General features: G+C 45.0%; 1 protein-coding gene across 3 annotated transcripts in view; it reads left to right on the forward strand.

The window, feature by feature from the left end:
* SBNO1 (strawberry notch homolog 1) overlaps positions 1-8,795 on the forward strand; it is a 57,861-nt gene extending 49,066 nt beyond the window's left edge. For all 3 annotated transcript variants that reach the window (XM_004753116.3, XM_004753115.3, XM_004753117.3), the window contains exons 31-32: positions 964-1,157; positions 2,345-8,795. In XM_004753116.3, the coding sequence (XP_004753173.1) occupies positions 964-1,157; positions 2,345-2,487 (337 nt within the window). In that variant the 3' untranslated portion in view covers positions 2,488-8,795. The remainder of the gene's footprint in view (positions 1-963; positions 1,158-2,344) is intronic.
* Positions 8,796-17,407: the final 8,612 nt, after the last annotated feature.

Below are 17,407 nucleotides of genomic sequence, written 5' to 3' on the forward strand. Positions count from 1 at the left end.
AGGCTCCCTGCTGAGCAGAGAGCCCGATGCGGGACTCGATCTCAAGGCAGCGGCTTAACCCACTGAGCCACCCAGGCGCCCTGATAAATGCCTCTTACAATGTTCATTTCAGGGCCTTGTATGGGATATTTTAATACATTGCAGATCAGAGGTCTCACTGTTTTCTTATCCACTTAACATTCAGTAGGGTGTCCAGCCCACTTTATGAAAAGGAATATAGGATGTAGATGAATTTTAGCTAGGTGTTTTTTAGACACATGTAGGTAGGTAAATTTGAAAGGAGCAGTGTTTCGTTTTCATTTTGAGAGGAGATTAGTGCTTTTGGAACTTAGGAAAAGTTTTCAAGATAAAATATTTTTAAAGTTAACTTACAGAAGTTCTCTCTAAAACATTTGCTTTGAGTACTAACAAGAAAGGTGCCCGATACTGTGTGTTTTCTTGAATTATTATTTGAAAGATGATTTTATTGATGAAATGTCTAAATAATTTTTAACCGTAAACCATGTCTTCCTTTTTTTACAGTATTTAAAAATTTTCATTATTTTGGTTTGCTGAGGCCCTTCCCAGTTCAAGATTTAGAATATATTGGTTTAATAATTTTTAGAGGTAACACAGAATTATTTGATAAGCTAACATTAATATAGTAAACTGATGGATGTTAAAATGACAGACCTTTTAAATGGATATTGAAACCAGTAAGTTAACCCTTTTACAGAGAGTCAGGCCCCAGAAATTTTATTTTCTAAAATAAATCTTAGAAACTTAAAAAATTGGCAGTAATACCTTAAATTGGAAAGGATGATCCAGTATGTTAAAGGATGTAATCTAAGAAACTGTCAGTAAAGAAGGGCAAATCGTGCCAGAACATTGTCCAGTTGAAACCTAGGTAGACTTTGTGAGACGTGTGTGTGTGTGTGTGTGTGTGTCTGTATACATACATATTTTCCCCCCTATCTATCCTAGGCGTGGCAACTGCAAAAAAGCCAGCTTGGGATTAGTTTGTGAAATAGGTCTTCGCTGCCGCACGTATTATGTATTATGTGGCTCCGTTCTGAGTGTCTGGACAAAAGTTGAGGGTGTTCTAGCGTCTGTCAGTGGCACAAATGTGAAGATGCAGATAGTTCGGCTAAGAACAGAGGATGGACAACGTATTGTAGGTGAGTTTAATTTTGGGGGGTTGAGTTATTGGGAAAAAATCAGAGCCTTTTTTTAAAAAAATTTTGATTCTTACATTTTAAAAATCTCAGTATCTATTCTAGTAGTGGAATAGAGCTTGATATATATGTTCTTAAAAGACTGAACGGAAGGTAAGTCCTCAGATGGGCATTGTTGATTCTGGCTGAAGTTATGATATGGTCATTTTCCTTACACTGCTCTCAGCTGTTCCTGCTCCCCTTCCTCATTGTTGCCGTCTGCACAGCCTTTCTTGTGTAAAGACTAAGCCCGCCTCTTGCCAAGGAGTCCTGGAAGTCTGCTGTTTGATGTTCACTGAGTCCACATCGAGACTGAAACGAATGTTGCTGTGCGCAGAGGCCGGCCTGGAGCTTTGGGAAGAGCATGGGCAGAGCAGGCCAGCTGCACCTACCGCCCGCTCACAGGCTTTGCAGGGAGCTTTCCCTGTCCCTCCACATTTGTTTGATTTGCCACAGCCTTCCTTTTTTATCTTGAGTGGCAGATTGGCAGTCTGTGGGCCAGAGATAGTCCATGAACATTTTTTTGACCCTCAAATATTTTCAGTTGTCGCAAGTTTGCATTTGAATTAGTTGCCAACATTTAAAGGTCAGAAGCCGGGCTTTTCATTTTCTCAAAAGGTGCGTGTGTGCACACACACGGCTGTGTACACGCATCAGCTTCTGTGACACATCGAGCCCCTGTTCCCAGATGAGAGGAGTTCCAGTTCTTTGCCAGGACGTCTACTTTCCCCCGTTTGCTGACATCTGTACTGTGACCGCTTGACAGTTAACCTGCTTCAGTCAGCCTTTGAGTTTGCAGCCGCTGTCCTGTGCTCTTCCTGCTACGTTAGCACTTGGCCAGAGAAGGTTGTGTTGATGTGCATTTGTGAAGATGCAAAGGTAGATCGGGAGACACTGTATTTGACCTTTCTGTTCCACCACCAAGTTGGTGTTGCTGTAGACATGCAGATGCTTAGGTATTTGTGGGTGATGCTGCCGAGGAATTAGGTTACTTCTGAAGGGGCCATTTCAGTTATTAGGTATTTATTTCATTTTTGTGTGGCGGCGTCTTTGTTCCACTTAATAGTGTGCTTCACTCGGAATGTGCTGTGAAGCTGGGATATACGGCTGTCTTGGATGCACCCTCCCAAAATTCTTGTTTCTAATTGCAGGTTTGATCATTCCTGCAAATTGTGTGTCTCCACTTGTAAATCTCCTGTCAACTTCAGACCAGTCTCAACAGCTTGCAGTCCAGCAGAAGCAGCTCTGGCAGCAGCGCCACCCTCAGAGCATCGCCAACTTGAGCAACGCGTAAGAACAGACAGGTTTCGACATGGATGTATCTGAAATGCTGTTGAAGCATATCATTTGCATAAAAATCAGGGACAGTTTCCAAAGAATTATAATTTTTTTTTCAGTTGTGCTCTCTCTAGTTAATTTTTTTGGGAGTAAGGACAAACCTGGAATAGATAGCAAAACTGAAAATCAGCAGTGCCGATGGGGGTACATATGTCTTTCCTTTGCTTTTCCCATGGTACTTCCCATATGCTTTTACTTTGGGTGAGCAGAGGGATATGTGCGCGTGCGTGTGTGTCTGTTTGTTTGTGAGTTTGTTAAAGGCTACAAACCACAATTGGTTTAAAAATGCTTGGAACTTCCCAAACTGGCTTTACTTTTATGTTACACAGTGCTCAGGGTTAACGCAGTACATCCATGCAACTGCTGTGGGAGTTCTCCCCAGAAGCATGTGTTTTGAGTCTATAAATATAGAAAATATATATTGGTTTCTTTTTCCAACTTATTAAACAATAGGTTTATTAAAGCATGAAATGAAAGGTTGCATATCATGCATTCAGGTTCTTTTCTAGTTTTGTTCTGACAGTGCATGTCTTTGAAAGCATGCGTAAACAAGACTAAAACAAGTCAAGTAACGGAGAGAAACATTTGTAGATGTACAGCATTGGTTATTGCATTTTTATAGTGTTTATATCTGGGTATTGCTTCTTACCCTGCAAATCTTAGCCCCTTCCCCATTCTCCCTGCCCCAGGTTTCTGGTCAAGGTAACGAGTACATACATTTTTTTGTGGTAAAACTCTTAAAAAGTTAATTTTAATGTATTAATAGTATTCCTAATGTGTGCTGCAAAAATGGCTACAAGCCTGCTTTTCTTAAAATTACACTTTCCTTAACTTAAAGATAGTTTTAGAAAGAAATACAAATTGGCTTCCTTCTTGCAAACAATCTTTTTTTTTTACTTCATTATCTTAATTTGTCACTCATAAAAAAGGAAACCGTACTTGAGCTGTAAACTAGACAATGAGGAGACACTTGAGGCTTCTGCTGTATGTTTATTTCTTGTTGTTATTGTTGTTACCCAGTAACGTGAATATTGTTTAATGTGTTGTAAGACATTGTAGAGTTTATCTCAAGCTGTTAAAAATGGTGATGTACAAATGTGAATAGATACTTATCTACAATATGGGTGAGTTTTGTTTCGCCTATAATAGATGTTTATAAAAACAAGTGAGGGGACAATTGGTTCTTTTGTTTCCTTTTGTTTTCCTCCCCCCCCCCTTTTTTTGCTTGCACAGGTTGCACTATGAAAAATTGAGATTGTATAAACCTGGTCAAAAGCTACAAGATACCACAATCTTGTAGGTGTCAAATAAAAAGTTATGATACTAACCAGAAGTGGACTCGTGTTTAGGCCCTCACCACCTTCGGAAGCAGTCCGTGACGGGGACTCCGCAGAACTCGAGTGTTGCTCGGCGCTCCGAGAGCCTTCTGTTTGGACTTCTGTCGGGCTCACCCTCGAAACGGAGATGGTGTCGAGGAAGGGGTGAAGTGATTGATCTTTTGAATGTTGCTCAAACTGAATTGTTCTCTTTTGTTACTTTTTAAACTTTTAGCGAATCAGGTGGGATGTATGTTCAGTGAAGGCAAGCTAGGGCTTTCCGCTTCCTGTGTCCCTTTACGCCCCAGTTCGCTTATGTCAAGTTTACTGTAAGTTTCCTTTATTTATTCTTAATACCTAGAAGAACACATTGCCGGTAATTTCTGTTCTTTGGCATGTTTTGCCAAGTGGATGCAACTTTCCTCCTCAGTCTAGGCTATCTCAGGCATGATCCATCTGAAGATCGACCAATGTTCCTTGTTAGGGCAGATCGTCCCACCTGCAGCAAAGCTTCTCAGTTAGTTCCTCTCTGTGGAAACCGGAAGCCTGCACAGCGTCCATCAGCACGCTGAAGTGACAGAGAGTTGGGGATGGGAACCCTAACAGACCTGCTCCCCTCAGTGAGACAGAATGGCAGATTTCTCATGGGCTCTTGGCCCAGCTTCCCTCTTTTTTGTGTGGGGTTATCTTTCTCGCAGGGTGTGCTTATTGCCAAGCATCAGTACGAGGATTCTGTAGGATGCGGTTAGTTGACCCCCACAATTCCTGATGCAACGTTTGCCCTTTGAACAGCTATCTTGATGCAAAGGGCATCGGTATATTCTGTTCTTTGAGGAACAGCTTTGTTTTGCTCTTAGAAATAAGGTCCAGAAGTAAGGCCTCTGAAAAGTCTCCAAGGAGACCTCAAAAAGGCAATCAGTGTAAATGGAGGGGGACCCGAGCTGCCACATCCCCCTGTCCATCATACCCATCATGGCGTGGGCTGTGTTAAGCACCAAGAGTGTGCTGCTCGTCCCCTTCCCTGGAGGTTGAACACAGGACCTTGACACTGTGCCCTTACCTAAGTCAGCAAGTTCAGGTGGGTCAGCATGGGGCTGTCCAGCATTCAAGGCCCTCCTCTGTCAAAAAATCAAGTCTTAACAACAGCAAACTTCTGTAAAACAGGCCCGTGTATTTCAGGATCTGAATGCCACGTCTGACCCCAGGGCCTTGTTGAACCCGATGCTTTTGGCCCCTGCAATGCCTTTCCTCCCTTTTTAGCAATACGGCTCTGAGGACCAAGATTTGATTATAAACCATGTTTGTGTTTTCAGAGTTTACAGTGTCTATTGTGCTGAAAACCACTTCCTAAGTCCAGAGCTGCTCAGCTGGTATCTCGGGGGGAATTGGTGTTCCCCGAGTTTAGCAATCTCCACACCGCAAGGCCTCCGGCTGCGGTTTAGTGGGATTATCCAGGTCAGCATCGATGATGCAAAGTATTAACGAAGTATTTCTTGAAATGCAGCTTGATCAGAAAGTAAATATCTGAAGCATTTTCCCCTTTTTGCTGCTGTGTTGCAGATAGACTTTCAGCATCTTTTCTTTCCGTCCGTGTAGAAGGTAGCCAGAACTTGCATCCAGAGCAGCGTGCGTGTGTGTGTTCGTGTACATATATTTATTCCCGTGCAGTCAGTTCGCACTTCAGAAAATGGTTTGAGCTGCAGCAGGAGCCCTTTTCACGTTAGTGTGCTTCATCTGTAGAGGTCAAGTTCTAGATTACCAAGCTCCAGAGGACTGTAACATCTTAGGGGCCCAGTCCCGTGTCCACAGCCCCTGGGGCATTCATTTGCTGGCCTCCGTGTCATGCTATTAGAACTGGTAACAGGCACCACCAGAAAGGGCACCAGGACAGCATTTACATTTGAATAGTGGGAACCTTTTCCCGCACCCCCTCTCCTTCCCAGTTTAGCAAGAAGGCAGAAAGCAGTAGTAGATTACAAATGATTGTTGCATCTCAGTTTATGAAAGTAGGAGCAGAGGAAAAGTACTTTCCCTTTTGGTCCTTTTCTTAATAAGATACGAAGAGGATTGTCTGTGTCTATAATCTCTTACTTTAAAAACATACCTGAGGGATACTTGGTAGTTTCTGAGAACGGTGCTAATAAGAGTTGCTGTTAGGCTGGGATCCGGTTAGCCAGACGTTGGGTTAGTTCAGGCATCCCAGTGGCCAAGAAAACCACTGTGACAATGGGCATTTAGCGACTACCCCTCCTGGATCTGGGGTCTCCCTGTGTAATAGCATACCCGCGCACGGGGCCAGGCACACTGTGCTGCTGGAGTGTGGAGGCAGTCCACCTCGTGGCTCTAGCCGCGAGCAGAAACCGTTTGTGGAGACTCGTTATGGGATGCCAGTTCTCGAATACAAATGCAGTGTCTTTTAAGGGCGCGTAAGTGAAGGAAACGCACATAGATACCCGCAACTCAAGCTAGCTAGTAGTTTTTTCTGAGTACTTGAGGTGAAATTCAAAACCCACCTTCTGATTTTATGCTGTACTTATATATATGTACATAAATGTGTATATATAGAAATGTTGAGTTTTTTTGAATTCTGAATGTAAATATTTCTTGTAAATTGGGACCCCATCCACTTGTTTTTCCCTTTCCCTCCTCCCTTCCATCCTATTTATTCTTTTCTTGACTTCCCATATGGGACATCTTCTACTTTTTTTTTTATATATAAAAGTATGGAAAACTTCTTAGTTGAATTTGTTCATATATTTTAGAATTCAGTTTTGCATCTTTACTATAGAATTCCTATGTCTGTTTTGTGTTAATATTTTTCAACATGCCTGATTGTGTTTGCATTTTTATTACAAATTTTTACTGTGTGCAATGCATTGTATTGGGGGGAATGTACTTGAGTGCAATTTCTGATACTGTCATTATATGACTAGTTACGCTCATTTATGTTGCTCTTTGGAAGCTATAGTGAGCCTGATGTTTTCACATAAAAAAAATTTCTTCCCAAGACTTCCTTTAAGCTCCTCTAACTTCTTCAGTGCATTTGGGATCCAATGTAGCTTTTCAGTAACCCAACTTGCTCCTACCCTCGCAGTTTTTCAGGCCTGTACCAAAGCCTTCACCTGTGTGGCTCAGCTGAGAGGAAAATCTTACAGATCTGACCACTAGTTGATGGCCTGCTGCTGGCTGCAAAGTTTTTGAGGGTTTTTTGGTTTTGTTTTTGTTTTTTTAAGAAGTCAGGCCTGTACGTTTAACCTGCAAATTAATAAATCAAAAATTTACTTTGTAGGGAAGACGGAATCTGCTTTTGCTCTCACCTGTTTAGGATTTTAACAGCAGATGGGGAGACTGGCTTGGTACATGTGGGTCTCCGTAAAAAACGTTCTTTAAGGAGCAGTTGTCCTCCCAAAGAGAGCGACACACAACTGCTCTAGAGGCTCCAGGAGCCTTCAGCTCGTGGGCTGATTTCTTCTTGAACCGTTAGCCGTGGGTGGACTGGCCAGCAGGCTGCCCTGAGCTGCTCTCACCACTACTGAACTACCAGTGAGTGGCCCTTGGCTGGGTGAGGCGCCCACAGCCTCGTTGCTGAGCTGGATTGAGGCCTTCTGGACGATGAGTGTTGCCCATGGGGAAGACCTGGGGGTGGCTCATGAAAACGGTGGGTAATCATCAGCGGGGAGGCAGACTTCAAAGATTTTGCACCATGAAAAAGCTCTTCCTTCATGCTCCCCAGGTGGGATCGCCATGAGCATGTCTTGGGCCTTTAACTCATGTACATGTTCCGCTCACCTATTCCAGCTTGCTAGACTTGTTCAAAATTTTACAAGTTGTCTGCATGGAAATAAGCCTCGGGAACGGAGCATATCCTCAATTAGGGCCTGTTAGAGATGTGCTCGGGTGAGAATCCCGGCTCAGGTCCAGCCTGCCCGCTCCCTGCCTCTGGTGCCGGAGGAGTGCCGAGCCGGGCAACGGGCGGCCACTGTCCCCGGCGCCATGGTGGCAGGACGGCTCAGAGCGCCTGCGCAGCAAGGGACACACCCTGGCCAAGTTGATTCTTCTTGCTTCTTGAGGTTCAGGCCTCCCCCTCCCCGGGTCGGAAGGTCAGTCCACAGCCCCCTTCGTGGGAACACCCCATTCATGCACCTCCCCACCCCAGGGCCTTTCTTGCGATGAGATGACCGTACTCGCGGCACTGAAGAGGATAAAGCAGCTTTGAGCCTTCTTCCTGACTCCGCGGGAGGGGCGAGAACTCGTTCCTACGGAGCACGTTGTCGTCTCCCCGCCGTTAGAGAAAAGAACCATCCTGTTCGTGGTTTATACTGAGTCTGCAAACTACTGACACGATTTTTCAATAACCACTTGTACCATCGAGCATGAGAAGCGGGAAGAGGGACGCTGTGTCTCTGCAATAAAACTTCCGCCAGGTTCTACCTCTGCTGAGCAAAGGGTACTTTTATACGTAGGTGTAGATCTTCCTCCTTCACTGATCTGACTTGGTGCATCTTGAGACAACATGCAATGGAATCCAAAGACAATTTGAAACTAAGGTGGCTGTAAACTCTTGGTTGTTTTCATTTGGTCCTCTTTTTTTAAATCTCCCTTTTTATATCGCTCCTCTGTCTCGAATGTCCGTTAGCGTGTGAAGGGTACGCACTGTTCCGATGATACTGCACTGCTCCATCCAGCCTTCCGTGGTTAACCCAGTACCAAGTGTCCAGAAGTGACTGTTCCAACCATTTTGATCATGTAACTTTAAAAATTGGGTCTCATGCAATAAACTTTGTGTTGGCTGCATTGAGCGAGGTTTACCCTTGCAATATAAAAAAAACGATCAACCATGAAGCATAACAAACTCTGTAGATTTTCGTTGTCATGTTTTTTGTTTTGTTTTGTTTTCTTTCTTTTTCTTTTTTTTGTAAGATTCTTAAATAAATTAAACGGGCTAATATGTTTTTTTCTCTGTTCGTGTTTTCTTTCTCTGGGTTCTGAGCTCCCATTGGAGTGTCCCGTGCCACCATCCTTGCTAGAGAGCTTTCCTTTGGGGGCTTGGACTTTCTTAATGTTGGCATTTTATTGAGAGTAAATTACAGGAGACGTCTCACAGTGTGGCTGGCCCCTTCTTTAAAATCAGTCCTGGTGTTGAGCAGCCGCCCAGTCTGTGAGTGCAAGATTTGAGCTCTGCCTCAGAGAACACCAGCCAGTGTAAAAAACTGTCCGGGCTTATTGTGGGCCTACTGTATGCCAGTCGCAGTGGCGGGCTCTCCATATTCCTTTCTGTGGCTTTCAGTCCTGTAGTTTTCAGATGAAGTCACTTTGCTCATAAGCTAGGAAAGGCATTTAGTTTCTCATTTTTGCGGGACTGGTGCCTGTATTTATTAAGGGTTTTATACATAACTGCTGTGCGTCTACCATTGGGTCACATGCTGGGTACTTACTCTCACGTCGAGAGCGTAAATGAGCAAACAGGATTCTTGTGGTCATGGGAGTTAAGAAAACACCAAGAACGCTATTTGTGCCTGAGCCTAGGAGGTGACTGGCCATGGCACTGAGGAAGTTGGAGTGGGTAGAGAAGGGAGTGGAGCAATCTTAGGCCACTATTGAACCTGGGGCTCGGAGAGAAAGGATTGGCCAAGACGTCCGGCCAGCTTCTTGCCCTGCTTGGGAAGCAGGGAACAGGGAATGAAGGGAACAGAAGACCCCACAGGAAGATCAGTTACCTCCCCTGTAAGGTTTGAGTACTCTGACTTTTAACTTAGAAGCACAGATCTGGGAGCCAGCACGGGGTGGGGTTCTGTCCAGCCGAGGTGGCCTGGGCCAAGAGTCAGGACTGCCATCCTGGAGAAGGACGGAGAGAGGGGTCAGGGAGAGGAGGTTGGGTTTTGTTTTTGTTTAGATTGATTTATTTAATTGACAGAGGTCACAAGTAGGCAGAGAGAGAGGAGGAAGGAAAGCAGGCTCCCTGCTGAGCAGAGGGCCCGATGCAGGGCTCGATCCCAGGACCCTGGGATCATGACCTGAGTTGAAGACAGAGGTTTTAAGTCACTGAGCCACCCAGGCGCCCTGATTTTTTTTTTTTTTTTTAATGTTTAGAATATGGCTTCTTTGTGGGGTTTCAAATGTTTAAGAGAATCACAATTTATAGCTTGAAATTTTTCTTTTTAAGATTTTATTTATTTGAGAGGATGAAAGAGAGCGAGCACAAGAAGAGGGAGGGTCAGAGGGAGAAGCAGAGTCCCTGCCAAGCAAGGAGCCCAGTGCAGGACCGGATCCCAGGACTCCAGGATCATGACCGGAGCCGAAGGCAGTCGCCCAACCAACTGAGCCACCCAGGTGCCCTATAGTTTGAACTTTTTAAGGGAATTCAAGCAAATTTGTAAATGGTGTTAATGTTTAGGGCAATTTAATCTCAAATACATGAGATAATTGAGTATTAATTGAACAAGTGAAAGAGTGTTTTACATTTTAACCAAAATTTTTATTTATTTATTTATTTTATTTTTTACATTTTAACCAAAATTTTTATTTATATTTTCTTTTTTATTTTTATTTTTTAAAGATTTTATGTATTTGACAGAGACAGCAAGAGTGGGAGGGGCAGAGGGAGAAGCAGGTTCCCCGCTGAGCGGGGAGCCCGATGCGGGGCTCGATCTCAGGACCCTGGGATCATGACCTGAGCTGAAGGCAGACACTTAACAACTGAGCCACCCTGGCGCCCCAATTTTTATTATTTTTCAAATGGATAGTATATATATTTTTAAAGATTTTATTTATTTGTCAGAAAAAGCACAAGCAGGGGGAGCAGCAGAGGAAGAAACAGGCTCCCCACTGAGCAGAGAGCCCGATGGGCTCAATCCCAGGACTCTGGGATCACGACCCGAGCAGAAGGCAGACGCTTAACTGACTGAGCCACCCAGGTGTCCCTTAACTAACATTTTAAAAATATATATTTGTAAGTTGAGGGGCACCCGGCAGGCTTTAGTAGAGTGTGTGACTCTTGAGCTCAGCGTGGTAGGTTTGAGTCCCATGTTGGCTGGAGAGGTTCTTTAAACAATAAAAACCTTTAAGAATACATGTGTAAGTTGGGCTTGCTGACTGAAAAGAAACAGGATTTTAAATGCATAACCTAAATAAGCTAGGGTATTCATCTGAATAAGAGAGGAAGAGGCCTGAGCTTCATCGAGCCCCTCCACCATCCCCAAGTTTTTGGCTGCCGTTTGCTGTGACCATGTTCCCCCCGTCAGGGTTTTATGTGCGCTCAGGTCTGCTTTCAGCCTCACCGTGTGTCCCCCGGACCTCCCCGCTGTTGACATTGGGGCCAGGCCCTTCTTCGTCGGAGGCCGTCCTGTTCATTGTAGGATATTTAGTGACGTCCCTGGTCTCTACCCACTAGATGCCAGTAGTAGACCCTGCTCCGCACGCCCAACCACACTGCACCGCCCCCCACCCCCGGTTGTGACAACCCAAAATGTCTCCAGACATTGCCAAACGTCCTCTGAGTGCCAAAATCGCCGGCCCCTTGGTTAGGAGCTACTGTCCTCGACCAATTAGTCATAAAGAGGCAAAAGGTTGGTGTCTACGGCAGGTGTGTGTGTGTGTGTGTGCACGCGCACGTGCAAGAGTTTGTGTTTTACAGAGGACGGGGTCCATGAACAAGGGCCTTGAGCTACGGAAAATACAAATGCTTAACTGGCTGGGGGTTTGGAGTATGTACAGTACAATTTCCATAAGTATGAATATTTAACAGCTAGTCATTTGAGAGCATGATGTAAAGAAGCCATCTGTGGAGGCCTTTATGGAGAGAAAGGAGGCTAAAAGAAATGTGCAAAATGCTTATTTTTAGAGTCCAACTCTCGGCATGTTGGCTTCACGCTCTGAACGCTGCCCACTCTGGGCATCAGGTGCATTATTGGGTTAGGAGAGGCAACTGCCGCGCTGTTGGCTCCAAATCACCAACTCATCACCATTTAAGAATCACCACAAAGTGGTGTGCAAAGGTAGGGAGGCTGGGTAGGTGCAAACTTGGTCTGGAACACTTCTGTTTCGCGTGAGTACCAACACCTGCTTGAAGTCAATGAGCAGATGAGAACACCCAGCGAACGCTGTTTCCACTCCTGCCACTTGGTCCGCTGTTCTCTTCCACCATTTCAAGGTGCTCAGCCTTGCCGGTTTCTCCATTACTCCTTCTTGGGGAACTCTAGAGGGTAATTTTTTTTTTTTTTTTTTTTTTTTTTTGTAACAACAACAAAATGCTCGAGCGTCTGCTGCTTACCTTTGGTTCCAGGGAAGATTAGCTTTCCACAAAGACTGATGTGCGAGCCCATAATTACTAGAGAAATCCAAACTAGAATATATTATAATTGTAGGAAATTAGGAAATTCAGCAGCAAGAACCCCTCGTAGAAAGTTGGGTGTTTTGCGAAGGTGCCCACTGGTTAGGGCAGTAAGACTGTCCTAGAAATCCCCCCTTTCCCCCTTTAGTCCAAGATCAAGATCAATTATACATTTCTCTCAATTCTTGCATTAATACTGGGATTTTGTTTAACTTTGTGTCCCCACAGCTTATTTTTTGCATGTGTTCCTTGTTCCGAGGTATTGATAGGAAAATAAGCTCCTTATATCCTCGAATGCATGTTCCATTTTTTGGTGTCCTACCCGTAGGGAATCGAGCTTAAGAAACAAATTTCTGGGGGCGCCTGGGTGGCTCAGTGGGTTAAGCCTCTGCCTTCGGCCCAGGTCATGATCTCAGGGTCCTGGGATCAAGACCCGCATCGGGCTCTCTGCTCAGCCGGGAGCCTGCTTCCCTCTCTCTCTCTCTGCCTGCCTCTCTGTCTACTTGTGATCTCTCTCTCTCTGTTAAATAAATAAATAAAATCTTTAAAAAAAAAAAAAAAGGAAACAAATTTCTGTTTGTGATCTAAAACAGGGATTGGCAAATTCTGGTCTGCAGATCAAAGCCAGTGCATCACCTGTTTTGAGTGACCCTGCAAGCTAAGAAAAGTTTTTAGGTTCCTAAATGGTTGGGAAAAAAATAAAGCGGGGTGCCTGCATGGTTCAGTCATTGGGCATCTGCCTTTGGTTTGGGTCTTGATCCCAGGATCTTGGAATCAAACCCTGCATCGGTCTCCTTTCTTGGCGGGAAGCCTGCTTCTCCCTCTCCCACTCCCCCTGATTGTGTTCCCTCTCTCACTGTCTCTCTTTCTCTGTCAAATAAATAAAATCTTTTTTTCCTTAAAGATTTTTTTTTATTTATTTATTTAAGATTTTATTTATTTATTTGACAGATCACAATTGGGCAGAGAGGCAGGCAGAGAGAAAGAGAGGGGGAAGCAGGCTCCCCGCTGAGCAGAGAGCCCCATGCAGGGCTTGATCCCAGGATCTGGGATCATGACCTGAGCTGAAGGCAGAGGCTTTAACCCACTGAGCCTCCCAGATGCCCCAATAAATAAAATATTTTAAAAACTGGGGCACCTGGGTGGCTCAGTGGGTTAAAGCCTCTGCCTTCGGCTCAGGTCATGATCTCAGTGTCCTGGGATCGAGCCCCACATCGGGCTCTCTGCTCAGTGGGGAGCCTGCTTCCTCCTCTCTGCCTGCCTCTCTGCCTGCTTGTGATCTCTGTCTGTCAAATAAATAAATAAATAAAATCTTTAAAAAATAAAAAGATTATTTGTAACAGCGAAAATTACATGAAATTCAAATTTCAGTGTTCATAAATAAAGTTTTATTGGTACTCAGTCATGCTATTCCTTTTATGTATTTAACACTAAATAGCAGAGTTGTATTGTTAAGAGACTATGGCCGAACTATGGCAAAGCTCAAAAAGTTTATCTGCCCTTTTGCAGGAGAAGTTTGCTGGCTCCTGGCCTACAAATAGGAGTAATGGCAGAAATGTAACTGAAAATTAATAAATTTGGGAATAGATCTCCGATCAAAACCCAACTTAATATAAAGTCAAGTATGGTTTTGCTGTCTTGAGGACATAAAAAACATAGTAGAGTCATTGTGTTAAGCTTATTGTGACCCTGCAACCTACAAATTGTCTGCTAGTCATACTGTTGGGTTTGACCAACAGCTACTTAACCAGGTTTTTAGGTCAGTGGTCTCCAAACGTTTTTGGTCACATATATTTTTTTTAATTTCTTTTTTATTTATTTATTTTTAAAGATTTTATTTATTGGGGCGCCTGGGTGGCTCAGTGGGTTAAAGCCTCTGCCTTCGGCTCGGGTCATGATCCCAGGGTCCTGGGATCGAGCCCCGCGTTGGGCTCTCTGCTCAGCAGGGAGCCTGCTTCCCCCTCCCTCTCTCTCTGCCTGCCTCTCTGCCTACTTGTGATCTCTGTCTGTCAAATAAATAAAATCTTAAAAAAAAAAAAAAAGATTTTATTTATTTATTTGACAGACAGAGATCACAAGGGGGCAGAGAGGCAGGCGGGTGCGGGGAGCAGACTCCCCACTAAGCAGAGAGCCCAATGCGGACCTCGATCCCAGGCCCCTAAAATCATGACCTGAGCCAAAGGCAGAGGCTTAACCCACTGAGCCACCCAGGTGCCCCAGTTTGGTCATATATTTAAAAAGTTTTTGTGTGAAGTGTCTTGGTCCATCATTAAGCGTCCAACTCTCCTTTTTTTAGATTTTATTTACTTATTTGACAGAGGGAGACACAGCAAATATCTCAAAATGTTGTCCAGTGATGGAAACAGCTCCAACACGATGCAAAGGCCTTTCTGGGCTGATGGAAATTAGAGAAAAATGCCCCGTGTGTTGTCTCTCTGCCTTCTTAGGATGTTCGAGTTTCCAGGATTTGGGCAGCACTGTCCTATCAAACCTTCCCAATTTTACAGATGAGAGCAAGGCCCAGGGAGGTTAAACAAGCTATCAGAGACTTAAGGAGAAGTATGTGGTTGATCAGGAGCTAAAACTTTCTCTCCTGATCCACACTAAGCCACGCTGGGCTCCCTGGTCTCCCTGGTTCCTCTGCTGTGCTTGCTCCCTGGCAAGCCGGGAAATGCCCCTTAAGGAACCATTCTAGATCATTCCAAAACCACTCGTTAAAAGTTGCTCATTTGGGGCACCCAGGTGGTTCCGTCGTTTGAGTGTCTAACTCTTGATTTCGGCTCAAGTCACAATCTCAGGGTCCTGGGATCCGGCCCCATGTGGGAGACTCATCCTCTCCCTCTGCCCCTCCTGCTGCTCCCTCTCCCTCTCCCTCAAATAAGTAAATAAATCTTTTTTTTTTAAGATTTTATTTATTTATTTGAGAGAGAGAAATCACAAGTAGATGGAGAGGCAGGCAGAGAGAGAGAGAGAAGGAAGCAGGCTCCCTGCTGAGCAGAGAGCCCGATGCGGGACTCGATCCCAGGACCCTGAGATCATGACCCGAGCCAAAGGCAGAGGCTTAACCCACTGAGCCACCCAGGCGCCCTGTAAATAAATCTTTTTAAAAAAAGATGCTTGTTTGAGTTGCATCAGACACATGTTTTTAGCAGAGCCACTAGGAATATTTGTTTCCCTTTTAGGGGTCTTTAACTCAGACATAGAAGGAAGAGAGGAAAGGGGGGGAAACCCAGATCCTTTTAGATAAGCACGTCGTAGTGGGTCGAATGGGCATAAAAGATATGCGCACCTGCAATCATTAGACGTGAACCTTTCTTACGGGGGTGGGGGGGTCTTCGTTGGTGTAATTAATATAAGGATCTCAAGAGGAGATCATCCTACAATGACAAGTGTTCTCAGAGGGGGAGAAGACAAGCAGGAAGGCCACAGGAAGACAGGCTCAGTGTGACTCGGCCACAAGCCAAGGAGACACCTGGGGCTGCCAGCAGTGGGGACAGCAAAGGATTCCTCCCTAGAGCCCCAGAGGGAGCCCGGCTCTGCCAGCATCTTGATTTCAGGTTTCTGGCGTCCAGAGCGGTGAGAGAGTACATTTCTGTTGTTTAAAGCGGACAGGTTCCTGGTAATTTGTTATGCCAGCCCAAGGACACGAACACGTCTGCCATGGGAAGTGAGCTGTGGGCAGGAAAAAAGGCTACAGAGGGAAACTGATCTCACTTTGTCTCATTTCTAGGACCCTGTTGAAGCCATTTATGAAATGCTCAGTGTGCCCGACTAGAACATTCAAGGACGCAGTTCTCTGCCTCAGGAAGCTCAGACCCATGAAGGAGACAGACCCGATTAAATGGAATTATAGCTGCCATTGACAGAGGGCAGCCGGCCAGGGAGGACTTCTCAGAGGCGAGGAGAGTTGAGCTGGGCCTTGTGGGGTGAGCAGGAGTTTGCCAACCAGGATATAAGGGCAAGTTTAGCGTAATGAAGTCTTAGGTGTGGGTACGAGCAAGAACCAGGCTCAGAATCCAGTCTGGCCTGAAGAATAATAAGAAGTAGTGGGAGGTGAGGGGTAAGGTAATGACCCCAATGTGGGGGGGGAGGGGAATTCTGAAATCTGGCTGTTGTGCCTAGAACAGTCCGTTTCATGACAGCATGGGGACTGTCTTCCTTTGCTGACCCTAGAACAGTGTTGGACCCTTAGAAGACTCTCAACATGGGGTGCCTGGGTGGCTCAGGGTCCTGGGATCGAGCCCCGCATCAGGCTCTCTGCTCAGCGGGGGGGCCTGTTTCTCCCTCTCCCTCTGCCCCTCCCCCACCACTTGTGTGCTCGCCCCCTCTCTCTCACTCTTGGTCCATCTCAAATAAAAATTTTTCTTTTTTTTTTTATTTAAAGATTTTTATTTATTCAATTGACAGATCTACAAGTAGGCAGAGAGAGGGAGGAAGCAGGCTTCCCACTGAGTAAAGAGACTGATGTGGGACTCGATCCCAGGACCCTGAGATCATGACCTGAGCCGAAGGCAGAGGCTTAACCCTCTGAGCCACCCAGGCGCCCCAAATAAAACTTTTTCTTAAAAAATAAAATAATAAAATAAAATCCAACTCTCCCAATAAAAACACTCTACAACAAACTAGTGATAGAAGAGAAATTCCTCCACTTGATAAAGGGCATCCATGAAAAAGCCTGAAGTGAATATCATACTTAATGGTGAAATGTTGAAATTTCCCCCTAAATCAGGAACAAGACAAGGATGTCTGCTCTTACCCATCTCTACCCAAATTGTTCTTGAGTTTCTCGTCAGGGCAACTGGCAAGGAACAAAAATAAAAAACATCCTATTTGGAAAGGAAGAAATAAAACTCTTTACAGATGACATGATTTCATATACAGAAAGTCCTTTTCTTTTAAAAAAGATTTATTTACTTGACAGACAGACATCACAAGTAGGCAGAGAGGCAGGCAGAGAGAGAGGAGGAAGCAGACTCCCCGCTGAGCAGAGAGCCCGATGCGGGGCTCGATCCCAGGACCCTGAGATCATGACCTGAGTCCAAAGCAGAGGCTTTAAACCACTGAGCCACCCAGGTGCCCCCAGAAAGTCCTTTTTTTCCCTTTTTTTATAAGATTTTATTTTAGAGAAAAAGAGCACATGCATGTGAGCATGGGGTGTGGGACGGAGGGGGAGAGGGAGAGAGAAACCCAAGCAGCTGGATCTTACAACTTTGAGATCATGACCTGAGCTG

This window comes from Mustela putorius, unplaced genomic scaffold, assembly GCF_011764305.1.
Source record: "Mustela putorius furo isolate JIRA1106 unplaced genomic scaffold, ASM1176430v1.1 tig00537248_pilon_pilon_pilon, whole genome shotgun sequence".
In the NCBI taxonomy this organism is placed as follows: Eukaryota; Metazoa; Chordata; class Mammalia; order Carnivora; family Mustelidae; genus Mustela; species Mustela putorius.